The sequence below is a fragment of the Mobula birostris genome, chromosome 3 (assembly GCF_030028105.1).
Source record: "Mobula birostris isolate sMobBir1 chromosome 3, sMobBir1.hap1, whole genome shotgun sequence".
NCBI classification, from domain to species: domain Eukaryota; kingdom Metazoa; phylum Chordata; class Chondrichthyes; order Myliobatiformes; family Myliobatidae; genus Mobula; species Mobula birostris.
Window position 1 is genome coordinate 146,296,837 of NC_092372.1, and position 27,420 is coordinate 146,324,256.

The following is a 27,420-nucleotide window of genomic DNA, read 5'->3' on the forward strand; positions in this document are numbered from 1 at the left end:
CGGAAGCTCACACCATTGCTGCTCTGCTATCATCCCTGTCAGTTATTTTGGCCAACTCCTATATCATATCACTGTAATCCTTGATGATCCTGTTGTTTTATTCCCTTTTCATTCTCCCTACCTTTCTGCAACCTCCATCAATGTTGGGCAAAGCAGCAGCTTATGAGATGGCCTTTTAAAGCAGCTTGTGGTAGTGCCCACTAGGGAAAGGCATTTCTGCATCGTGTGATGCATTTGAAGAAAGGCACGATGTTGTCCAAGGGAAGGGCATTAGGACCCATACAGCTTGGCACTGGTGTCATCGCAGAGTGATGCGTAACTAAGTGCTTTGCTCAAGGACACAACATATTCCCTCAGCTGGGGCTCGAACTCACGACCTTCAGGTAGCTAGTCCAATGCTTTAACCATTTGGCCACGTGCCCACATCTCTAGATTACAGTACTTATAATACCTAATGTAATGGAAATGCTATGTAATGGTTGTTACACTGTATTGTGTAGGGAATAAGTTCGCTTTGGGAGAGGCTGAATAATAGTAATGTCAGGATCTGGGCTCAAACAACGGGTGCTGGAAAGAGAACTTCTGGGTTTTTTTTTCGATCCCGATCTGCCGTTGGTTGAATCCACAGATGAGGGCCGCCTGTACTGAGAGCAAATCAGAATGCACAGGATAGATTCATCCCAAAGAAGAAGTATATGAAAGGGAGGATGAGGCAGCTGTGGCTAACAAGGGAAGTCAGGGAACATTAAAGCAAAAGAGAGAGCATATAACATGGCAAAATAGTTGGAAGCTAGAGGATTGGGAAGCTTTTAAAAAAACAACAGAAGGTAACTGAAAAGACAATAAGGAGATTAAAGGTAAAAGATGAAGGTAAGCTAGCCAATAATATAAAAAGAGGGTACCAAATGTTTTATTCAGTAAAAGAGAGGTGAGAGTGCATATTGGACCATTGGAAAATGATGCTGGAGAGATAATAATGGAGGACAGAAATGGCAGATGAACTAAATAAGTATTTTTCATCAGTCTTCACTGGAAACCACTGTAAGTATGCCAGAAACTCACTCAAGAGTGTTGACAAGCAAAACTGAGGGTAGTTGCCTTTACTAAGGAGAAGCTGAAGATAGTTAAGTCACCTAGACCAGATGGAATACAACCCAGGGTTCTCAAAGAGGTAGCTGAAAAGATTGTGGAGGCATTAGTAGCAATTTTTCAGGAATCACTGGATTCTGAAATAGTTCTTGAGGATTGGAAAATTGTAGATGGCACTATTGTTTAAGAAAGGAAGGAGGCTAAAAACAGGAAATTATAAACCAGTCAACCTGACTTCAGTGGTTGGTAAGATGTTGGAGTCCATTATTTAGAATGAGGTCTTGGGGCATATGGAGGCACATGACAAAATAGGCCCAAGTCAGCACGGTTTCCTTAAGGGAAAATTTTGCCTGACAAATCTGTTGGAATTCTTTGAGGAACACACAAGAAGGATAGACAAATGAGAGTCAGTAGATGTTGTTTACTTGGATTTTCTGAAGGCCTTTGACAAAATGCTGCATATGAGGTTAGAGCCAAGAATATTATAAGAAAGATACTAGCAAGGATAAAAGTTTGACTGGCAGGAAGCAAAGAGTGGGAAGAAAGGGGGCCTTTTCTGGTTGGCTGCCAGTACTAGTGGTGTTTGGACTGATTCTTCTCATGTTATATGTCAATAATTTGGTTAAGGGAATTGATGGTTTTGTGGCCAAGTTTGGAGACAATACGTAGACAGTGGAGGGGAAGATAGTGTTGAGGAAACAGGGAGTCTGCACAAGGATTTAGACTGATTAGGAGAATGAGCAAAAAAGTTGCAGGTGGAATACAGGAGGAAAAGGCAGACAAATGGGGTCATGCATTTCTGTATAAAGAATAAAGGCTTTAACTATTTTCTAAACGGCGTGCACACTTAGAAATCAGAGGTGCAATGCAACATGGGAGTCCTCGTGCAGGATTCCCTAAAGATTAAGTTGCAGGCTTGGTGGTAAGGAAGGCAAATGCCGTTTTACCGTTCATTCAAGAGGGTGAGAATACACAAGTATATAATGCTGAGGCTTTATATGGTGTTGATCAGACAGCAGTTGCAGTATTGTCAGCAGTTTTGAGCCCCTTACTTAAGAAAGGTTGTGTTGGCATCAGAGAGGATCCAGGGAAGGTTCTCTGGAATGATCCTGGGAACAAATGGGTTAATGTATCTGAAGCATTTGATGGCTCTGGGCTTGTACTCTCTGGAGTTTAGAGGAATGAGGGGGAGGTGGGATCCCATTGAAAGTCCGAGACGGAGTGAAGAGGATGTTTCCTATTGTGGGTACAGCCTCATAATAGAATAGAGAAGAGGAGGAATTTCGTTAGACAGAGGGTAGTGAATTTGTGGAATTCATTGCTACAGACAGCTGTGGAGGCCAAGTTATTGGATATACTTAAATCTGTTGAAAGTTTTTTGATTAGTAAGCATGTCAAAGGTTAGAAGGAAAAGGCAGACAAATGGGGTTGTGAGGGATAATAGATCAGCCATGATGGAATGGCAGAGCAGACTCAATGGGCCAAATAACTAATTTTGTTTCTTGGTCTAATGGTCTATCTAACTCCATTTCTTTCCTTCAGTGAGAGTGCCCTGATTTATTTCCACAATCTTCTATCCATTTATAATCTAGTGAAGTCCTTTGTTTAACCTTCTCCTGTACTAATAGCACTGAACATATTATTGGCCACTTTTTCCTGATCAACATTCTATAACTAAGTAATTTTAATCTCCGTTTGTGGAGGTCAGCTGTCACGTACACTCAGTGACCACTTTATTAGGTACACCTATACACCTAATGCAATTGTCTAATCCTCCAATCATTTTGCAGCAACTCAATGCATAAAACCATGCTGACGTGGTCAAGATAATCAGGCCGCACATCAAAATGGGGGTAGAAATATGATCCAAATGATTTTGACCAAGGAATATTAGGGACTAGATGTGGTGGTTTGAATAGCTCAGAAACTACTGATTTGGGATTTTCATGCACAACAGTCTCTAGAGTTTACAGAGAATGGTGCAAAAAACCGAAAATATCAAGTTAATGGCAGTTCTGTGGGTAAATGTGCCTTGTTAATTAGAGATTTCAAAGACTGGTTTAAGCTGACAGGAAGGTGACATTTACTCAAATTACTAGGTGTTTTAACAATGGTATGCAGAAGAGTATCTCTGAACACACAACACATCAAACCTTTATTAGCTACCTCCTATACCTAATAAAGTGGCCACTGAGTGTATGCTGACAACATCTCCTACTTCTTTTCTAGGTCTCTTAGTAGTCACCTTCCCTTGCTACAGAGATTAACCAATATACACTTCTAAATGCATTGTCTTTGACTTGTCTTTCAAGCTCCATATATTAGGGAGTGATTTTACTGCTCCAACTCCCTCCATGCAACAGACTTTCCTGGACGTTGAGGGTGAACTAGAGAGTTAGCCTCCTAACCTTCCACTAGACTCCTTTTGAGTTTCTAGTTCTGTGTACAATTCCTTAAGAAGGCAATTAAATTACAATTTCAAACAAGAAAAAAATCTGCAGAAGCTAGAAATCTGAGCAACACATACAAAATGCTGGAGGAACTCAGCAATCCAGGCAGCATCTATGGAAGAGAGCATAGTCAACGTTTCGGGTTGAAACCCTTTGGCAGTTCTGCAGAAAAAGCTGAGGACCTACGTTTCCTAGATGCTGCCTGACCTGATGAGTTCCTCCAGCATATTGTGTGTGTTGCTCTTAATTGAATTCCAATATTACCCACCTCTCATGATTGAAAGCATGTAGTGCTGATATTCTTACCTATTTGTTACCTCTGACTGTGCCTACTTTAATGCCTCACTGGGCAGCCTGATGTGCATAAGTTCTTATTTTTTATGCTGTTAGTAGTGTAATTAACTAATAGTTCCCAGCATCTCAGATTCAAAATTCTTGCCTTTCCATTTAATTCCTTACTGCCTTGGCCCTCTTTTCTCTGCAACCACTCCAATTCAGAATCAGAATCAAGTTTAATATCACTGGCATGTGATGTGAAATTTGTTGTTCTCCTCCTCCATTTCTGCTTCCTCCCTTGTCCCCCTCCCTAATAGTCAACCTCTGTGAAATGTTTGGTTACATATTCAAATATTTTTCTCTCCTGGTGCTGCACTAATGTTTGTCTGATTGCAGAGTGCTTTAGGATATTTCCACTGTTAAGGACTCTGTGCAAATACAGAATGTTATTATTAGCATTCATGTTTCAGCATCTTTTTGAAGACCTCTGGGAACCGGTACTTTTATCTGGCTGCTGAGTGCTTTCTCCTTTGTGACTTTTGTTAGGTAAGGAGAGCCTGTTTCCCTCTTTCCCTTTCTTCCAACTGTCTGATGAAATTATTCTGTATTGCTGTCTCAGTATTACTCATGCCTTTCTTTCTTTTTCAATATTTTTATTAATTACTTGCATAGACGAATACAAAATACATTATGATATTATGGAAACAGAAACAAGGTTGAATTGCCCCATAACTATGTATACTAAATTAACCATAATATTGAAAAGGTATATTTTATTCTAATCTAAAGCAAAATCAAAACCCCATAACAAAACAGAAAAAAAGAGAAAAAAACAGCTGTTTGGTTAAAAGAAAAAAATCTGACATATAGTCGTAAATTCGAACATATAATAGCCATCATCATTGCTGACCAAATCGAAAATTGTGAAAGTAGTTCCAGTAAGGTCCCCATAATGTGAAAAAATCTTGTCTAGTTATAGAAATAGAACACCTAATCTTCTCTATATTTAAACATGACATAACATCAATCAACCAATAGGCATGAGTAGGTGGAGCAGCATCTTTCCATTTAAACAACAAAACTCTTCTGGCTAAAAGAGAAATAAAAGCCAAAATATGCAAATCATTCAGCTTAAGAGTAAAATCATTTCCTCCAACAATGCCAAACAAGGGAGTCAGAGGGTTGGGTTTAAAGTTTACTTTAAAAAGCTCCGAGTAAGTTTGAAATACTACTTTCCAAAACTTACCAAGCCGCGGGCAGGACCAAAACATATGAATTAGAGAGGCCTCTTCGACATTACACCTATTACAGTATGGAGAAAAATCTGAGTAAAAACGAGAGAGCTTATCTTTAGTCATATAGGCTCTATGAACAACTTTAAATTGTAAAAGAGAGTGACGCGCACATAACGAAGAGGTGTGAACAAGTTTAAAAATTTCATTCCAAGATATTTTCATGGACCATTGTAATATGGTCCATTGATACATCAGAATAAGATTTAAGCAGGCAAATGGCATTGTAGAAACTTGCATTAACTTTGTGACGCCAGTTGAAATAGTATTGTCACAGTCTCCTTCTTTACAGAATCCTCACAGAGGTGCAAGAGAGCAATAGGCTCAAAGAGGTGCAACTAAAATTTCAAGAAGTTGCAAAAAGTTGATATGGTGTCAGATGCTGGAGACTCCTGTGCATTCTTGTATATGTGGACTTCTCTAGATTACCTACCACATTTGATCCAGACTTTAGCTGTTCTATTAACATTAATTCACAACTTTGAGTCATAGTTCTCCACTAATATTTTCCATCATATGGAATACAAGGCCCTAGTATTTCAGGTGAGGATGGAAACCTTGAAATTTAGAGAAAACTGTTCCTATTTGTTCACATAGCTCAGATCTTTCGTGCAAAGTTATCTTGATATTTGTTGTTTTTCTTTTAAGAATATTCTGCTCCATAATGAAGCAGTTAATTCTGAGATTAAATTTAAAGACTGACCATTGCACAATAAAAAATGTACAATTGAGGAAATGTAGATGTATTAAAATGTGAATTTGATTAAATAAACAGAGAAGTAAAGTCAGATGTATAGGTATCTAAAATAGTGAAAGTACCAACATGAATGGACATAAATCAATATCTATGTAGGAGATCTGTTAAGCTTGGGCAGTATATGTCTTCATGACATTGTTAAATGCCTTGAAATAATGTTTACTAGCACTTTTTGCAGACAACATATCTATTGTGTTGTAAAAAATGAGCAAACTTACTTGAAATGGATACATAAACCTTAAAAAGAATCAAAGATAACAGCGAGTAAATTTTTTTAGTGCTAGAACTTCAGTTAAAGTAGTGATAGTGGTCTTCAAAACTGGACAGCAGACTAATTACCTTCTTTGAAAACCAAGTCAGTGTCATCAGACACAGTCTGACAAGTGCATTCTTAACATTTCATTTCAACTTCTGTAAAAAGAAGAGACACCTCAAAGGTTATCACAAATGTTCTTCTCTTTGTAATTCTGTCCAGGCAAGAATTGCAGTTGCAGTCCACTCTTGGAGTACTGTGTACAGTTTTGGTCACCCTATTAATGGAAATATGGGTTAAACTGGAAAGAGTACAGAAAAGATTTATGAGGATGTTGCCAGGATTAGAGGGTCTGGGTTATAGTGAGAGGTTAGCCAGGATAGGATTAGAGGGTCTGGGTTATAGGGAGAGGTTAGCCAGGCTAGGATTAGAGGGGCTGGGTTATAGAGAGAGGTTATCCAGGCTAGGATTAGAGGGTCTGGGTTATAGGGAGAGGTTAGCCAGGATAGGATTAGAGGGTCTGGGTTATAGGGAGAGGTTAGCCAGGCTGGGTCTTTTTTCCTTGGAATGTAGGAGAATGGAGGACAGGCTTTTAGAAGTGTTTAAAATTATGAGAGGCATAAATAAGGTGAATGGTAACAGTTTTTTCTCCAGGGTAGGAGTGTCTAAAACTAGGAAATATAGGGTGAGAGTGAAAAGGGCAACTTTTTCACAGAGCGAGTGGCAAGTAAATGGCATAAGTTGCAAAGGAAGTTGTGGCAGATACAACAGTACCATTGAAGAAGTACTTGGATAGGTGCATGGAGGGCTGGGGCTTAGATGGATATGGGTGAAACACAGGAAATTGGGACTGACTGAGTGGACATGGATTCACTGGGCAGTAGGGCTTGTATCCATGCTGTGTTACTCAACTCGAAGAGAAAGTAAGTGATGAAGGTTATTGCCAATTGGATATAGAGATACTGCTCAGAAATTACTGGTCTTTTATGTTACAGTCATCTAATCAATGTTCCCTTAAAGTCTACGGAATGAAAAAATATTGTTGTGTTGTTTGGCAAAATAATGTGTCTTATCTGACAGTAGCATAGTGCCTGTCATATTCTGATCTACAGTGTTAGAGGGATTTATTTGAGCGGAGGAAAAGTGTTCTATTGAAAATAGACAGGTACTGTATATGAAGGAATACATTTAAGTCATTTTGCAATTTCCAAGCATCTTTGAAGATAAACATGAAACTCATACATATCTTGGATGCAGCCAAGATTCTTATACAATGTAAGAGTAACAAAATCATCATGACATGTTGGAAAATAGCTTTTTGCCAAATTCCAGAAAGGAAAATTCTGGCAAGTACAGCTAAAGTGCATCAACAGGAATAAATCCATTGCTTAAAAAAATCATGGCATTAAGAGAGATAATGTACCATGAATTGAGTACTGAAAGTATATAGTAGTTTAGATTTAGATGAGTTTTTCCTCAGAATATCTTCGGGAATGAGAGTATTGTCCCTAAAATAAACAAAGACTTGGAATTTGTAATTGCAATGATAATGAAAATGTAGCATTTGTTGCTTTACTGTTATACTGACAATATTGGAACTCACATGCACAATTACATGTGAAAATACACTAATTGCTCCCTGTTGGGGCCTATTACAGATTTGGGGACTTTCATAGAAGAACGTTGACCATAAAAATCTATGGCACATTACAGGCCCTTCGGCCCACAATGTTGTGCCGACCATGTAGCCTACTCTAGAAACTGCCTAGACTTTCCTAGCACATAGCCCTCTATTTTTCTAAGCTCCATGTACCTATCTAAGAGGCTCTTAAAAGACTCTACTGTATCTGCTTCCACCACCGCTGCCGGCAGTGCATTCCACGCACCCACTACTCTCTGTGTGAAAACTTACTCCTGACATCTCCTTGGTATCTATTTCTAAGCACCTTAAAACTATGCCCTCTCGTGTTAGCCATTTCAGCCCTGGGAAAAAGCCTCTGGCTATTCACAAGATCAATGCCCCTCATCATCTTATACACCTCTATCAGCTCACCTCTCTCCTTCCGTTGCTCCAAGGAGAAAAGGCCAAGTTCACTCAACCTATTCTGATAAGGTACGCCCTCCATTCCAGGTAACACCCTTGTAAATCCCCTTTCATTATGTAATGCTATGATTTCTCTAAGTATGATGTTATTCCTAATTATGGTGATGTTGTAAATTCTATAGTAATGTATTAATTTGATAATGACGTGTCTAAGAACTTAATGTCCATTCTGTGTAAATGTTCAAATTTAAATTTCCCTGAAGGATCATAAATACCACAGAGGAAATATTTCCTTTGTAATAGATTACCATGCTTCGCCATAAATCTTACATTGTACTTCTCAATAACTTCTGTTCACAAAAGCTGTGAAGCTATTTTATGAATTTATGCTAATGCCACTCCTTCAACCATCTATCACTGACTGAAGTAAATAGACTGAATATGCAAGGTCACAATTTGATAGCACTATTAAGAATAATGTTAGGTATAGTTACACATTATTTGTTGACAGAAAATGTTATCTGAGAGTTTTCAAGGGTACATTGATTATTATTTGCAGGTCTGTTGGAATCCAGAAGTTGTATGGATATTTATTAGAACTATAGAACCATAGAACACTACAGCACAGAAAACAGGCCATTCGGCCCTTCTAGTCTGTGCCGAAACATTATTCTGCTAGTCTCATTGACCTGCATCTAGTCCATAACCCTCCAGATCTCTCCCATTTTTGTACCTATCCAATTTATTCTTAAAACTTAAGAGTGAGCCCACATTTACCACGTCAGATGGCAGCTCGTTCCACACTCCCACCACTCTCTGAGTGAAGAAGTTCCCCCTAATGTTCCCCTAAAGCTTTCCCCTTTCACCCTAAAGCCATGTCCTCTCGTATTTATCTCTCCTAATCTAAGTGGAAAGAGCCTATTCACATTTACTCTGTCTATACCCCTCATAATTTTGTAAACCTCTATTAAATCTCCTCTCATCCTTCTATGGTCCAAGGAATAAAGATCTAACCTGTTCAATCTTTTCCTGTAACTCAACTCCTGAAGACACGACAATATTCTAGTAAATCTTCTCTGCACTCTTTCAATCTTACTGATATCCTTTTTATAATTAGGTGACCAGAATTGTACACAATATTCCAAGTTTGGCCTCACCAATGTCTTATACAACCTCCCCATAACATCCCAACTCCTATACTCAATACTTTGATTTATGAATGCCGGATTGCCAAGAGCCTTCTTTACAACCCTGTCTACCTGTGACGCCACTTTCAGGGAATTATGTATATGAACTCCCAGATCTCCTTTTTCCTCTGCACTCCTCAGTGCCCTACCATTTACTGTGTATGTCCTACCTTGATTTGTCCTTCCAAAATGCAACACCTCACACTTGACTGCATTAAATTCCATCTGCCATTTTCTGGCCCATTTTTCCAGTTGGTCGAGATCCCTCTGCAAGCTTTGAAAGCCTTCCTCGCTGTCCACAACGGCTCCAATCTTAGTGTCATCAGCAAACTTGCTGATCCAATTTACCACATTATTAACTAGATCACTGATATAGACAACAAACAACAATGGTCCCAGCACAGATCCTTGAGGCACACCACTAGTCACAGGCCTCCAGTCTAATAAGCAATCATCCACGACCGCTCTCTGTCTTCTCCCACACAGTCAATTTTGAATCCCGTTTACAACCTCTCCATGGATACCTAGTGTCTGAACCTTCTGAACTAACCTCCCATGTGGGATCTTGTCAAGGGCCTTACTAAAGTCCATGTAGACAACATCCACAGCCTTTCCTTCGTCTACTTTCTTGGCAACCTCCTCAAAAAACTCTACAAGATTCGTTAAACACGATTTACCACGCACAAAGCCATGCTGACTATCCTTAATCAGCCCTTGGCTATCCAAATACTTGTATATCCAATCTCTCAGAACACCTTCCAATAATTTACCTACTACTGATGTCAGGCTCACCAGCCTGTAATTACCTGGTTTACTTTTGGAGCCCCTTTTAAACAACGGAACAACATGAACTACTCTCCAATCCTCCGGCACCGTACCCGTGGCTAAGGACATTTAAAATATTTCTGCCAGGAATGTATTATTGGATGTATTATTTCATTGTCCAATACACTGGCATGGGTCCAGAAACAACTTATATCTTGCTGCTCTTCTTTTCAATTAGTCATTTATTTGCAACTGTAGATAAATAATTATTATATATATATCAGCTGCCCCAATTAGCCAAAGTTTCATGGAAATAGAAAATATAAAAAAGACAAACTGCAGTTTAGCTGAGTAATAAATTCTGCATTTAAAGAACTATAAAATAAATTAGAACACTACCAATACACTACAAGAAAGTGTGTATTAATTGTTATTAATTGAGAAGTTGTGTGATGCCGTGTCCTTTTAATTGACTGTAGCTGAACAAAATCAGCGCACACCTAGTGCAGATAAGCCTTCATACAATGCTTTTGATGATTGCATCCTTCAAATCTTAATTTTCATTGTATGATTCAAGAGGATTGTTGATACCTTCAAGTTCTTCATAGTTCCCAACTTGCTTAAGTAGTGAAATTATTTTGATGTCACTCCCAGCTGTTTCTTACATCTCTAAGAATGCTTGAAACGGTGAGCAAGATAGTTCTGAATTGTCTTACTGCTTATTTTTTGCCAATTATTAATGACAATAATCACTGGTTTTTGAACACAAACACACCCAATTGACACTATTTAAAAACTGTTTGCTCTAAGCACGGCGTAGCACAGCTACACAGATGGGTGCAACACACACAGACACACACACACACACAAGTTATAGGAAAACTTTGAGAATATTTTCAAGCAAAATAGAACCCACTATTTTCATATATCTAGTGGGCATATTTATTATGCAATATTTTCTTTGGAAATTTGTGTAAGTTTGTGTGTTTGTTGTAAATAATTAATAAAAATAAAAGTTGGCTATGACAGTATGCTATAACTCAAAATAAGCGTAGGCAAGGCAATCCATTAAACAAATTATGCATTCATCTAAAGTGTTGCCATTTACATCATGAACAACTTGATTACCAGACCTAGTTTATGATATTACACAAGCTTCAGTACACCTCAACTGAATAGGTAACTTTAGAAAGTACATCGCAATGGAGCAGAATTAGGATATTCAGCCCATCGAGTCTATTCCGTCATTCCATCATGACAGACTTATTATCCCTCTTAACCCATGTTCTTGCCTTCTGCCCTTAACTTTTGACGCCCTTACAAATCAAGAAACTATCAACCTTTGCTTTAAATATACCCTATGACTTGGCCTCCACAGTCATCTGGCCACAAAATCTGTTGATTCGCCGACTTCTGACTAAAGAAATACCTCCTTATCTTTGTTCTAAAAGGACTTTCCTCTATTCTGAGGCTGTACCGTCTTGTCCTAGAATCCTCTATAGGAAACATCCTCTCCTCACCTTCTCTATCTAGAACCTTCATCATTTGATAATTTTCATTGAGATTCCACCCCCCTCCCATCATTTTTCTGAACTCCAGTGAATACAGGCCTGGAACCATCAAACACCCCTCACATGTTGATCCTTTCATTCTCATGATCATCCCCTGAATCCTCTCCAATGCCTACATATCCATTCTTATTTTGTGGTCCAAAATTGCTCTCAATACTCCAAGTGTAATCTGACTAATGCCCTATAAAGCCTCAGCATTACATCCTTTCTTTCATATTCTAGTCCTCTTGAAATGAATGGTAAATTACCACCAACTCAATGTGCAGGTTAATCTTTAGGGAATTCTGCATGAGAATTCCCAAGTCCCTTTACACCTCTGAATTTCCTCCCCGTTTAGAAAATAATCTCTACACTTTTATTCCTTGTTGTGTGCATTTGAAAATAGAAACTGATCCTTAAAACTAGTAGCAGATTTTATTAAATGCCTTTTAAAAACTTTCTAAAAAGTTTCTAATGTTTCTACTTTTACCATTCATGTTCACAAATAACAGTAACAGAATGTAAATAGGGAAATTTATTCACTAGTAAAGAGGAATAAATTATAGAGATGACCAAGTGTACCTGCTTGGAGTGTATCATATTGCCCAAAATTGAACCCTAAACTTTTCTATTAAACAAGATTTAAAATCCATATTTATAATGACAATAATACATTTATTGCAATAGAGAAAATCTTGTTTTCCATGAACAAAATTAGGAACTGTCCCCAAGCAGGACCCCTAAAAGTACTTTTAACATGCCTTTCTGTGAGGAATTTTATAATTGAGTTTTGAGCTGGCAGTGAATGGACAATTCAGTGGGACATAGACATTTGAAAGCTATTATTTGATAGTAGATTCGGGTGTGTCTGAACAGGTACACAGTTCATCGATGTTTTAAAAACAAACTGTAAATGCTCAAAATTAGAAGTAAAACAGAAAATGCTGGAAACACTCGGTCTCCCGGCAAGATGGCAGCGCGACTGATTGAAGCGTCTTCAATGTGGTCAAAAAAAAGTGCTACTGTTTTACTTAAACATACTTCTAATGATCGCAAGGTCCTGCTATACATTAAGAACTTGAAGTACTGCAGGTTTACACCATCAGCAAGTTGCTCACTGGCAGAGATAATGAAGGAGCTGTGCAACATGCTTCACCTGAGTCGATCGAGGCTTAAAGTTTAATAATGAGTGGCCGTCATGTCACTTTTCTTGTGATTTCAAGACCCCTTGGACATTGTTAATCTACAAGTTTGATTCACTGGCTTGCATTGCTTGCAGCCACCTGGAGCGAGGGGATGAAGCCACTGCGCTTCACTCACTTCTCTGGGGGTGGTGTGGCATGGCGTCCAGAATGACTTCGGAGCTGCCCTCCCAGGGTTTCGCTCAGCAGAAGACGAGCCCTGTTGTTGCCAATGCAGATTTTTCTTTTTTGGCTGCACTCAATGGACTTGGGACCACAACCTGTAGGGTCACTTGCTTTTCAGTTTCCGGAGGAAAAGGTGTACGAGATGGCACGCTCTACTGGGGGTGGCGTAGTGCAGTTGTGACTGAAGATTTCAAATGGACTGAGGGGTCTGGACTATATACATACAATATATATTTGTGTGGTTGTGTGGTTTTTACTAATTGTATAAGTGAGGACTGGGCCTCAAGGCTGTGGTTTCACCGAGCAGGAATGGGGGGCCATTTGACAGATATATATGCATATTCTGTGATGTAGTATTTTTACTGATTTTCTACATGAGTTTGTTAACTTGTATGTATGAAGACAGGGCATCAATCAGTGTTGTCATGGGGGGGAGGGTGTTGGGCGTCGGGACTCTTATTACGTGATTGAGATCTTGTGTGTGACTATTGGTAACGTGTCTTTGAACCTTGACCCCATAGTAACTCTGTCTTGTTTGGCTGTATTCGTGAGTATTCATGTATGGTTAAATGACAATTAAACTTGAATTGAATTGAATTGATTTGATAAGGCAGCATCTGTGGAAAGAGAAACAGGAGAAACAGTTAATGTTTCAGGCCCATTACTGTTCAGATGAACATGAATCATCACACATATGGCCTGTCTCCTTTCTTAAATAAGACAATAAGATATAGAAGCAGAATTAGGCTATTTGGCCCATCGAGTCTGCTCTGCTATTTCATCATGGCTGATCCATTTTGCCTGTCATCCCCAATCTCCTGCCTTCTCCCCATATCCCTTCATGCCCTGACTAATCTAGAATCTATCAACTTCTGCCTGAAATATACCCAATGACTAGGCCTTCACAGCTACCTCTGGCAACAAATTCCACAGATTCACCAGTCTCTGGCTAAAGAAATTTCTCCTCATCTCTGATCTAAAAGGATGTCCCTCTGTTCTGAGGCTGTGTTCTTATACTCCCCCACCATAGGAAACATCCTCTCCACATCCACTCTATTGAGGTCTTTCAGCATTTGGTCGGTTTGCATGAGGTCACCCTTTATTCTTGTGAATTCCAGTGAGCAGAGACACCTAACGCTCTTCATATGAGAAACCTTTCAATCCTGGAATCATTTTCATGAACCTCCTTTGAACAGTCTCCAATGTCAGCATATCCTTTAGATAAGGGGCACAAAACTGTTCACCGTACCTCAACTGAGGTCTTACCAGTGCTTTATGAAGCTTCAATGTTACATCCTTGCTTTTATATTCTAGTCCTCTCAAAATGAATGCTAAAATCACATTTGCCTTCCTCACCACTGACTCAACCTGAAAATTAACCTTCAGGGAATACTGTATGAGGACTCCCAAGACTCTATACTTCCCACATTGTATTCCAACTGCCACTTCTTTGCCCGTTCTCCTAATCTGTCTAAGTCCTTCTGCAGCCTCTCTACTTCCTCAAGACTACCTGCCCCTCCAACTATCTTGTATCATCTGCAAACTAGGCCACAAAGCCTAAGTTCAAAATAAAAACCAGTATGAAAGAGCATGAAATAACAAAATAAAGAACCCTTAAAGTAAGACCATTGGTTGTGGGAACACCAGAAATAGAACGAGTGTAGTTATCCCCTTTTGTTCAAGAGCCTGATGGTTGAGAGGTAGTAACTGTTTTGGAAAATGGTGGTGTGAGTCCTGAGGCATTTGTATCTTCTACCTGATGGCAGCAGCGAGAAAAGAGGATGGCCTAGGTGGTGAGGATCTTTGATGATTGTTGCTGCTTTCCTACAACAGTGTTTCATGTAGACTCAATGGTTGGGAGGGCTTTACCCATGATGTACTGGGCAGGGATCCACTACCTTTTGTAGGATTTCCCACTCAGTGGAATTGGTGCACCCTTACTAGGCCGTAATGCAGCCTAAGCACACTAGCCCCATGCATCTACGGAAGTCTGCCAAGGCTTTTGATTACATGCTGTATCTCTGCAGATTCTTGAGTAAGTAGAGGTGCTGTTGTGCTTTTTTTGCAATTATATTTATATGATCTGCCCAGGATTGGTCGTCTGAGATAGTGACACCCAGGAATTTGAAGATACTGACCCTCTCCACCTCTGATCCTCCGATGATTGCAGGCTCATTGATCTCTGGTTTCCCACTCCTGAGGGGTTATTGTTATTATACTACTCAGCCAACTTTTCAATCTCCCTCCTATATGCTGATTCATCACCACTTTTGATATTGCCCACAACAGTTGTGTCATCAGCAATCTTGTATATAGTGTTGGAGCTGTACTTAGCCATATGGTCGTTGGTGTAAAGCAGGTAGAGCAGGGGGCTAAGCACACTTCCCTGTGGTGCTCCTGTGCTGATAGAGATTGTGGAGATGTTTTTGCCAATCAAATCTGACTGGGGTCTGCAAGTGAGGAAATCCAGGATCCAATTCCAGAAAGCAGTACTGAAGCCCAGGTCTTGGAGTTTACTGATTAGTTTTGAGGGGGTGATGGTATTAAATGCTGTGCTGTAATCAAGAAAGAGCATCTTTGCTGTCCAGATGGTCCAGATTTTTGTGAAGAGCCAATGAGGTGGCATCTGCTATAGAATTGTAGGCAAATTGGAACAGATCCAGTCACCACTCGGACAGATATTCTTCAAAACCAGCCTCTCAAAACACTTCATCACTGTGGATGTAAGTGCCATTGGGCAATAGTCATTGAAGCAGGTTATCACGCTCTTCTTGGGCACTGGTATAATTGAAGCCTGCGTGAAGCAGGTGCGTACCAAACACTGCCAGAGCAAGAGGTTGAAGATATCCATGAATGCACCAGACAGTTGGTCAGCCCAGGTCTTCAGTACTTGACTAGTTATTCTATGTGGACCAGATGCTTTCCTCAGATACACTCTGTTGAATGCAGACCACGTCTTCAAATACTGTGACCAAAGGATCATCGGGAGACACAAGGGGGCGTGATGGTTCCCTCCTGTTCTAGTCATCAAAATAAACATAGAATGCATTGAGCTCATCTGGAGGTGAAGTTCTGCTGTTCCCTATGTCACAAGATTTAATTTTGTAGGAGGTTATGGCATTCCAGCCCTCCCTCAGCTGCCAAGCATCCCTCGTTGACTCCAGTCTAGTCCAGAATCTCCACTTTGCCTGAAAGATGGCTTTCTGAAGATTATACCTGCACCTCTTGTAGCATTATTTATCTCCAGACTTGAATGCCTCTGATCTGGCCCTCAGCAAATTCCAGATTTCATGGTTCATCCAAGGCCTCTGATTGGGGTAAACACTGAACAATTTTGTGGGGCACATTCATTCACAATTGCTTTAATGAAATCTGTTATGACCCTGCAGTCATTCAGGTCCTCAAATGAGCTCTTGTATGTGGCCCAGTCCGCTAACTCAAGGCAATCCTCTAACAGTTCCTCTGTCTCCTGCAACAACCTCTTAGTTGTCTTGATCTCTGGAGCCTTTCTTTTTTGGCTCTGTCTGTATGTGGGTAGTAGGAGCTATCTAAATCATTGACTTATAGCGTAAAAAGAAGTGGTCCCAACACACCCCCCTGGGGAACAAGTCACCGGTAGCCAACCAGAAAGGGCTCCCTTTATTCCCACTCTTTCCTCTGCCAATCAGCCAATGCTCTACCTATGCTAGTATCTTTCCTGTTACACCATGAGCTTTTAATTTGTTAAGCAGCCTCATGTGTGGCACTTTGTTAAAGGCCTTCTGAGAATCCAAGTGCCCAACATCCTCCAATTCTCCTGTACCTATCTTTCTTGTTATTTCTTCAAAGAATTGCAACAGATTTGTCAGGCAAGATTTTCCCATAAGGAAACCATACTGACTACAGCCTATATTATTATGTTCCTCCAAGTACCCGAAACCACATCCTTAATAATTAACTCCAGTATCTTCCCAACCACTGAGATCAGACTAACTGGCCTATAATTTCCTTTCTTCTGTCTCTCTCTCTCTCTCTCTCTCTCTCTCTCTCTCTCTCTCTCTCTCTCTCTCTCTCTCTCTCCTTGAAGAGTGGAGTGACATTTGCAATTTTACAGACCTGCCAGAATCTACTGATTCTTGTATCATCATTACTAATACCTCCACAATCTCTTCAGCCATCTCTTTCAGAAACCTGGTGTGTACACCATCTGGTCCAGTTTGTTTTATCTACCTTCTGACCTTCCAGTTTCCCAAGTGCCTTCTCCCACGTAATGGTAACTTCACACACTTCTGCTCCCTAACACTCCCAAACCTTCAGCATAATCCTAGTGCCTTCCATAGTCAAGCCTGATGCAAAATACTCATTCAGTTTGTCTACCATTTCCATGTCCCCTATTACTACCTCTCCAGCATCATTTTCCAGCAGCCCAATATCTACTCTCACCTCTCATTTGCACTTTATGTATCTGAAGAATCTTTTGATATCCTCTTTAATATTATTGGCTAGCTTACCTTCGTATTCCATCATTTCTTTCTTTATGACTTTTTCAGTTGCCTTCTATTGGATTTTAAAAGCTGTCCAATCCTCCAACTTCTTACTAATTTTTGCTCTGTTATATGCTCTCTTTGGCTTTTATGTTGGCTTTCACTGCTCTTGTCAGCCATTGTTGTGTCGTCCTGCCTTGAGAATACTTCGTCTGAATTGCTCCGAGAAATTCTAGCCATTGCAGACCTGTTATTATCCCTGCTGGTGTTCTTTTTCAATCAATTTTGGCCAGCTCCTCTCTCATACCACAGTAATTCTTTTTACTCCACTGTAATACTAATACATCTCAATTTAGCTTCTCCTTTTCAAGTTGCAGTGTAAATTCTATCATATGATCATTAGCCCCTAAGGGTACCTTTATCTTAAGCTCTCTAATCAGTTTTGGTTCATTGCACAACAACCAATACAGAACATCTCATCCTCTAGTTGGCTCAACCATGAGCTGCACTAAATCTCATCGGCATTCTAGAAGTTCCCCCTCTGGGGATCCTGGTTTTCCCAATCTACCTGCATATTGAAATCTCCTATTTCTATTGGAACATCCCTTTTGGCATGCATTTTCTATCTCCTTTTGTAATTTGTAGTCCACATCTTTACTTCTATTTGGAGGTTTATATACAAGTCCCATCAAGTTCTTTTAACCCTTGTAGTCCCTTAGCTCTATCCACAATGATTCAACACCTTCCAATCCTATGTCACCCCTTTCTAATGATTTGATTTCATTTTTTACCAATAGAACCACATCTAGCTGCCTGTCCTTCTGATATAATGTGTGTATTGGATGTTAACTTCCCAGCCATAAAATTCTTTAAGCCATGAATCAGTGATAACCACAACATCATACATGCCAATCTGTAACTGTGCTACAAGTTGATCTACTTTATTCTGTATACAGCACACATTCAATTTAATACCTTCAGTCCTGTATTCCCTCTTTTGAATTTTGTCTGCCTTTTACATTTTAACTCATTCTGTTGGCTGCAATTTTGCCCTGTCATCAACCTGTTCTTACGGACAGTCTCACTATCTCTCTTTGTAAACCAGTTACCTCATCCTCAGCAGTACCCCTCTGTTTTCCATCCCTCTGCCAAAATACTTTAAACCCTCTCCTGAATAGCTCTAGCAAATAGTAAGGTCATGTTTGCTACTTTCCAATCTATGGGATCCACTTTAGAATTTAAAGAACTTTGGAAGATGAAAACCAATGCATTTAATGTAGTCATAGGTATCTCCTTAAAACTATTTGGTCCTGTTAACTTAATACCCTTCATTTCCATTAATTTCTCCAACATAATATTTTTATTAATGCTCTTTTTGAAATTTTCATTCACATGAGATCTGTCATTTTCTCCTGTTCTGCAACTGACTTTATCATCTAGATTAAAAGGACTCACTTCATGAATACATTCTAGTTTGTGCTTTGAATTTGATTCTGCTAAGATTTGGTCAGGTAGGGTGACCTGCACTCTTTGATCGCTTAATTCCCCAAAAGAATCACATTTCTAATATTTTTCCTTCTTTTGAGCTATCCCAGGAGTATTTTCAAGATTCCTTATGATTCTTTCCCTGGTCTTTGGCTAGAATATTTTAACAAAATCTAAAACATGTTCTGAAAACTATTAGAATTTTATGGACTATTATCACTGTTAATGGTTTCAAGAACATGGTGAATTACAAAGCTCTTTTTTTCCCCCATGCATGGCATCATAGCTGAAACGCACGTAGGTTTAATGAGTTCAGCATTTAGGAATTCTAAGCGATCATCGCTTGGAATGATGTTGTGCATAGTACGTGTGAAGTTCCAGCATTTCTAATGGTCTCGATAGATGTTTGTTGCCATAACAGTCAATCCAAACCTACACAACTTCCTCAACTTTCTTGTGAATGGTAGGACTGCAAAACATTTTCAACTAATCACAAAAGTTTTCCTGATTCCTTGCTGGTCACTGTGTTCAAGGTTGACTGTTTCACTGTAAATAACACTTCTATTATGAGAATTCTGTTGTTTTTGAGAACAATGTTAGCATCATTATGTGGCAATTTTTTAGTTAGTTCCTTTTAGATGTGGGAGCTACAGTATCTGTCTACCCCATTGAGAGGTTTGACAGTTATGAATAAGGATGCGGTGGTATTTTATTGTAGTTTCTTAGTTTACCTTAATTCTTTCATGTCTTTTGTGGCTGTAGTTAATCCAGCACAGGAGACCTACAGGTAGAAAATCAAGGAAACCCATGGAAGATACATAAATCGCTTAACATGAAACTAGTTGAAATTCTGCTCTAAAGCACTGGTACAGGTAGAATATTAAAAATCAAGTTTTGTATAACTTGTTCAATTACTTTATTATGCAGAAACCATACAAATGTGAATGTGACCTTCCAGCACACTCCTTCACCTAATTTTTTCTTTGGAATTAACATGGAAAGGAGGTTGTCAGAAATGGGTTGGTTCCTCTATCCATCATTTAATTTTGTCGTCTGGCAAGCTGAATGGTAAGAAGCCACAAATATTAAACAGGAGCTCTTGTCATTATTTGAATTGAAAGCATTAAAACAAGTATTGCGATTTTACAAATCATAGTTTTAATGTTATTTTCTTTGGTTTAAGTTTGCATTTTTACTCCTTACTTTTCATTTCAAAACAAATCTGCCTTTCAGTGTCTGAATGCCTTGACTGTGCAGCTTTATATTTATAATGATACAGTAGGCCATTCAGCCCAATGGGTGCATGCTGACTCCAAGAGAAGCAAATTGATTAGTCTCATTCTCTATCTCCTAATTTCCTTCCACCCTACATTGTTTCCCATTTAACAGAGGCTCATCAATTCTCATTTGGTTCTTCATATTGTTAATTTAGTTTAAGAGATAAATATTGCTAGTATGTGTTTGGGATGCGGGAATAATTCTCCATCAGAAATATGTAATAATATTTAAAAAAAAGACTTCAAATTACTACTTACCTGACAATGGAAAAAATATTAGATAGATAACATAAGTATAGTGTGCTAAAGGTTGCAGATATATAAAAACTGTTCATTCCCCCACCAGGAGCTTTCATGTTTTATTACTTTACAACATTGAACTGCAGCGGTTCTAATCTGACTTTTTTTGACTTTGACCAACAGAAAAGACTCTTTTGTGTCAAGGTGAAAACATATTTTTACAAATTAGTCTAAATTTATTACAGTTATACACAATAATTGACTGCATAATTACTCATCCCCTTCAATTCAGTACTTTGTAGATGCATCTTTAGTAGCAATCACAGCCTTGGGTCTATGTGGATAGGTACTTATCAGCTTTGTACATCTGCACACAGCTCTTTGCGCAGCTTTTCCCCATTCTTCTTTACAAAACTTCTCAAGCTCTATCAGATTGCATAGGGATCATGAGTAAACAGCACTTTCTAAGTCCAGCTGCAAATTCTCAATTGGATTGAGGGCTGGACACTTGACTTGGCCATTCCAGGATGTTAACTTTGTTGTTTTTAAGCCACTCCTGTGTAGCTTTGGTTTTATGCTTGGTGTCATTGTCTTGCTGGAAAACAAATCTTCTCCCAAGTCACAGTTTACTCGCAGGCTGCATCAGGTTTTCCTCCAGGATTTCCCTGAATTTTCTGCATTCATTTTACCCTCTTACTTCACAGGCCTTTCAGGGCCTGCTGCAGTAAAGAATCACCACAGCATGATACAACCACCACCATGCTTCACAGTAGGGAAAGTGTGCTTTTGATGATGTGTGGTGTTTGGCTTATGCCAAACATAGTGTTTAGTCTGATGGCCAAAAAAAAATCAATTTTGGGTTCATCAGACCAGGGGTTCCTAACCTTTTTCGCACCGCGGACCGGTTTAATATTGACAATATTCTTGCGGACCGGCCAACAGGGGTGGGGGGGGTGGTGTTCACGTTCAACAGTGCGTGACAGGGAATGAGGAAAGGTGCAGCTGACTCATATCGTTTAATATCGCCAAATCATATCGTTTCCTCGCTGCCTGGTAGCATATGCTTTGCGGCCTGTTGGTTGGGGACCACTGCATTAGACCATAGAATTTTCTTCTAGATGACAACAAAGTCTCCCACATGCCTTCTGGCAAACTCTAGCTGAGACTTCATTTGAGTTTTTTTTCCAAACAGTGGCTTTCTCTTTACCACTGTCCCATAAAGCTGTGACTGGTGAAGCAACTGGGCAACAGTTGTTGCATGTGCAGTACCTCCCATCTCAGTCACTGAAGCTTGTAACTCCCCCACAGTTATCACAGGTTTCTTGGTGGCCTCCTTCACCAGTCCCCTTGTTGCACAGCCACTCAGTTTTTGAGGATAGCTTGTTCTATCTAGGCAAATTTACAGCTGTGCCAAATTCTTTCCATTTCTTGATGATTATCATAACTGTACTCCAAGGGATATTCAGTGACCTGGACACTTTCTTGTATCCATCTCCTGACTTGTGCTTTTCAATAACCTTTTTGAAGAGTTGCTTGGAGTGTTCTTTTGTCTTCATGGTGTCGTTTTTGCTAGGATACTAACTCACCAGCAGTTGGACCTTCCAGATACAGTTGTATTTTTACTACAATCAATTGAAACATCTTGACTGTTCACAAGTGATCTCCATTTAACTAATTATATGACTTCTAAAACCAATTGGCTACACCACTGATGATTTGGTGTGCCATATTAAAAGGGGTGAATACTTATGCAATCAATTATTTTGTGTTTTATATTTGTAGTTAATTCAGATCACTTTGTAGACATCTGTTTTCACTTCAACATGAGTCTTTTTTCTATTGATCAGTGTCAAAAAAGCAAAATAAATCCTCTGTGATTCAATGTTGTAAAACAATAAAACATGAAAACTTGCAAGGGGGTGAGAATACTTCTTATAGGCACTGTATATGTTCATAATATGCAAAATTGAATAAGTATACTGCCAATTAAATTTAATGGGTTTTAATTTTTTCTACAAGGTTCAGTTATATGAAAAATTTGGAAACAAAGCTTCAGAGGCCAGCTTTTGTAATAAACATTTTCAATGACACACTAATGCAAGGTGACAAGGGAGCTGTTGCAATTATTGACCTTCCAAAAGGTAATGTAATTGATCTTTTCCACAACCATTTTACTATGATGCCATTATAGCAATATTTTCACTGACTGAAACATCTCCAATTTCAAATGATTACTGCCTGTTAGGTCTGCTCAATGAAAGCATTGAAATTTTTTTCAAGAATTTTTTGACTTTGTATTTACTCAAAGCAAACATGTTGAGGACATTAAACAAGAGAAAATCTGCAGATGCTGGAAATCTGAGCAGGTCACACAAAGTGCTGGAGGAACTCAGCAGGCCAGGCAGCATCTATGGAAAAAAGTACAGTCGACATTTCGGGACAAAACCCTTTGGCGGGACTGGAGAAAAAAGGCTGAAGAGTAGATTTTAAAAGTTGGGGGGAGAGGAGAGAGAAATACCAGATGTCAGGTGAAACCCGGAGGGGGAGGGATGAAGTATAGAGCTAAGAAGTTGACTTGTGGAAGAGACGGAAAGCCATGGAAGAAAGAAAAAGGGGGAGGGGGGAGAAAGCACCAGAGGCAGTTGATGGCAGGCAAGAAGATAAGGTGAGAGAGCGAAATGGAGATGGGAAATGGTGAGGGGGGGGTTGGTGGTGGGGGCATCACCAGAAGTTTGAGAAATCAATGTTCATGCCATCAAGTTGGATGCTACCCAAACGAAATATAAGGTGTTGTTCCTCCAACCCAAGTGTGGCCTCATCACGGCAGTGGGGGAGGCCATGGATGGACAAATTAGAATGGGAAAGGGAAGCGGAATTAAAATGGGTGGTCACTGGGAGATTCTGCTTGTTCTGGCAGACTGAGCGTAGATGCTCAGCGAAGTGGTCTCCTAATCTACGTCGGGTATCACTGATATACAAGAGGCCAAATGGGAAGCACCAAACACAGTAAATGACCACAGCAGACTCACAGGTGAAGTGTTGCCTCAGCTAGAAGGATTGTTTAGGGCCTTGGGTGGTAGTGAGGGAGGAGGTGTAGGGGCAGGTGTAGCATTTGTTCCATTTATAAGAATAAGTGCCAGGAGGGAGATCAGTGGGGAGGGACGAATGGACAGGGGAGTTGTGTGGGGAGTTGTGTAGGGAGTGATCCCTTTGGAAGGGAGAAAATGGGGGTGAGGAAAAGATATGCTTGGTGGTGGACTCCCATTGGGGTGGCGGAAGTTTCGGAGAATTACATGCTAGATGCGGAGGCTGGTGGTGTGGTAAAGGGGAGGACAAGAGGAAGCCTATCCCAGGTAGGGAGGATCTTTTCACCTTCTGGCCCTGAATGACCATCTTGTGAAGCACAATAAAAAGAGGTGATATACTTTTGAACCAACTATAAGCTTTATTCTTAGATGAACTTTTGTACATCATTCATTCTTGCATAGCAGTGGGATTTAATTGATGTGATATAGAGCTACATTCATTCAATAGGTTTCAATAGGTACATTTAATGGCAGAGAATATATGCAATATACATCCTGAAATTCTTTTTCTTTGCAAACATCCACGAAAACAGAGGAGTGCCCCAAAGAATGAATGACACTTAAATGTAAGAACCCCAAAGCCCCCCTCTCCCATGCACAAGCAGCAGCAAGGGAACGAATACACCCCCCACCAGCAAAAAAAATCAGTGCCTCCTACCGAGCACTCAAGCGTGCAGCAAAGCATCAATAAAGACACAGACTTGCAGTACCCCAAAGACTACTCGTTCATCCGGTATTTGACATACCATAGTGTGTGTGTGTGTGTGTGTGTGTCTGTGTGTCTCTCTCTCTCCCTCCCTCTCCCTCTCCCCCCTCCCTCTTTCCCTCCCTCTCTCCCTCCCTCTCTCCCTCCCACTCTCCCTCACCCTCTCCATCACCCTCTCCCTCTCCCTCTCCCTCTCCCACTCCCTCTCCCACTCCCTCTCCCCCTCCCTCCCCCTCTCTCCCCCTCTCCCCCTCTCCCTCCCCCTCTCCCCCCCTCTCCCCCTCTCCCTCTCCCCCTCTCCCCCTCTCCCTCTCTCCCCCTCCCACTCCCCCTCTCTCCCCCTCCCCCTCTCCCCCTCTACTTCTCCTTCTCCATCTCCCTCTCCCGATCACCCTCTCTCTCTCCCCCTCCCTCTCTCCCTCTCCCTCTCCCCCCTCCTCCTCTCCCCCTCCCCTCCCCCTCTCCCCTCCCCCCTCCCTCTCACCCTCTGCTTCTCCTTCTCCATCTCCCTCTCCCTCTCCCTCTCCCTCTCTCTCTCCCCCTCCTCCTCCCCTCCCCTCCCCTCCCCTCCCCTCTCCCCCTCCCCCTCCCTCTCCCTTCCCCCTCTCCCCCTTCCCCCCCACTGCTCCCTCCACGTCTCTCCCTCTCCCTCTCTCCCTCTCTCTCTCCCTCTCTCCCTCTCCCTCCATAATAAGGGAAAAAGTGGTGTCCCCGTTTCACAGCAAAAGGGGAGACATAACAAAACAACCGGCTGATTTATGGTGTTCAAAGTCTGTTGTGTCGATTTTTCCGAGCTCTGTGCCTCTGGGCACATAGCTAGTAGCAAGCCCGCTGCTTCTGATCTCCAACCCCTTGATATGAACATAGAATTCTCCAACTTCCAGTAATTCCCTCCCCCCTCCCTTCCTCTATCCCTATTTCACTCTACCCCTTCCCCCAGCTCCCTCATGGTTCCGCCTCCTTCTTCTACCACCCATTGTTTTCAGGGCTATGACATCAATGCTTCCCCTCCCCCACCCCTTTGTCTTTCAAGTTACTGGTCTTTCAACTGAAGCTACAAGCATTCTTCAAATCCTTCACCATCTTTCATTCTTCAGTCCTGACGAAGGCTTCCGTCCCAAAACGTCGAATCATCATTTCTAACTGATGCTGCACGACCTGCTGAGTTCATCCAGTGTACTGAAAGTGTTTCTTTGATCACAGCATCTGCAGATTATTTTGTGTTTACATTTCGTTACTCCACTGCGAAATCTCTTCGAGGTATGCCTACCCTGAAGAAGTTTAAATCCTCTCTTCGACGGGAGTTCAGTGAGACCCTCTGTCACTGCTCCCTCTCTGTGATCTCCGCCTCTCTCCGACTCTTCGACCACATCCTGACTCAGACCTGCTACCACAGCCACGTCTCCTTCCTGGGAACGTGTCTCCACCGCCATCTGTTACTGCAGGGATTCCAGCTATGGTTCCAGGCCTCCCAGTTCAGGCCCAGCAAGGATCCCAGGTACCTCCGTTTCATTGACCGCTGCTCCCGCTGGATTCTTCGCGCCACGCTCGCTGCCATGCGAAGATACCTACGGGCTCTGTCCCTCTCTCTGCCACCACTCCGAGCCTCGCTCTCCACCATCTGCCATGGACCTCTCCTGCACTTCATTCTCCGCCGGATTCACGCCTCAAACCGACGTTTCTTCTCCTTCCTCGTGTCCAAAAAGGACAACAAGCTCGCCCGCCTAAAGCCCACGACGACGACTGGCTCCAGCCTGGACCTGGACTTCTCAGGCCTTCAGCAGGCCGGAGACCCATCCGCCTCTGATTCTGACCCCGATTGGAACCACCGCCTCCGGAAAAGGGGAACCAGCCCCCGGCGAGCCATGGACTCGACCTCAGTTCTGGAGCCATGCAGGCTACAGGCTCCGTCACCCCCAGCTCCGAATCCAGCTTGGACCGAGATCCCGACACTCTCCAAACTGGAACTGCTCCTACTGCCGCTGGGTCCCACCGCCCACCTTATTCCCCCACTACCCTCTTTCCACCCAGCGACTCCCAAACTTACCTCTACCCCTCATCGCCTCTCCATTCCTCTGATTCCTCATCCTCCCCTAACCCTGCTGTCCCTGAACATCCCAACCCCCCTCTCCCTCCGATACATCCCACTCTTCACCATCCTCCGACCCCAGCCCCAACCCTTGCCGTGTCTTCACCATCCCCTCTGACCTTCCCCTCTCTGAGGCAGAACGTTCTGTCCTTAGCAAGAGTCTCACTTTTGTCCCCCTCCGTCCACACCTCAGTTAGTTCCGTGCCCGCCATGACGCTGAGCTCTTCTTCCGTCGCCTACGTCTCCGAGCCTACTTCTTTGGGAAGGATTCCCCTCCCGCTACAGATGACCCCTTCTCCTGTCTTCAACACTCCTCCTTCTCCTGGACACCCCACCTGGGCCTTCTACCTGCACGCGATCTCTTCACCTCCAACTGCCGCCGAGACATCAATCGTCTCAACTTCACCACTCCTCTCTCCTGTTCCAACCTCACTCCCTCTGAACGCACTGCCCTCCACTCTCTCCGCACTAATCCTAACCTCACCATCAAACCTTGCTGACAAAGATGGTGCCGTAGTTGTCTGGCGGACGGACCTCTAGCTCACTGAGGCCAAACAGCAGCTCTCTGACACCTCCTCTTACTTACCACTGGAACAGGACCCCACCAAAAAACATCAAGCCATTGTCTCCGGCACCATCACCGCCCTTATCAACTCTGGAGACCTTCCATCCTCAGCCACTAAACTCATTATTCCCACACCCTGTACCGCTTGGTTTTACCTCCTCCCCAAGATCCACAAGCCTGATTGTCCCGACAGACCCATAGTTTCTGCCTGCTCCTGTCCCACCGAACTTGTATCTGCCTCCCTGGACTCCATTTTGTCACCCATAGTTCCGTCCCTCCCCACCTACATCCTGGATACATCCCATGCCCTCCACCGCTTCAATAACTTCCAATTCCCTGGTCCCAACCGATACATTTTTACTATGGATGTCCAATCCTTATACACCTCCATTCCCCATCAAGAAGGCCTCAAAGCCCTCTGCTACTTCTTGGATAATAGACCTCACCAGTTCCCCACCACTACTACCCTCCTCCGGTTG

At 41.7% G+C, this 27,420-nt stretch overlaps 1 protein-coding gene across 1 annotated transcript in view; it reads left to right on the forward strand.

The window, feature by feature from the left end:
• The window catches only part of LOC140195309 (uncharacterized), a 193,964-nt gene that overhangs the window by 59,210 nt on the left and 107,334 nt on the right, over nt 1–27,420 (forward strand). The window contains exons 5-6 of the mRNA XM_072253416.1: nt 19,906–20,046; nt 22,515–22,636. Of these exons, the coding sequence (XP_072109517.1) occupies nt 19,906–20,046; nt 22,515–22,636 (263 nt within the window). The remainder of the gene's footprint in view (nt 1–19,905; nt 20,047–22,514; nt 22,637–27,420) is intronic.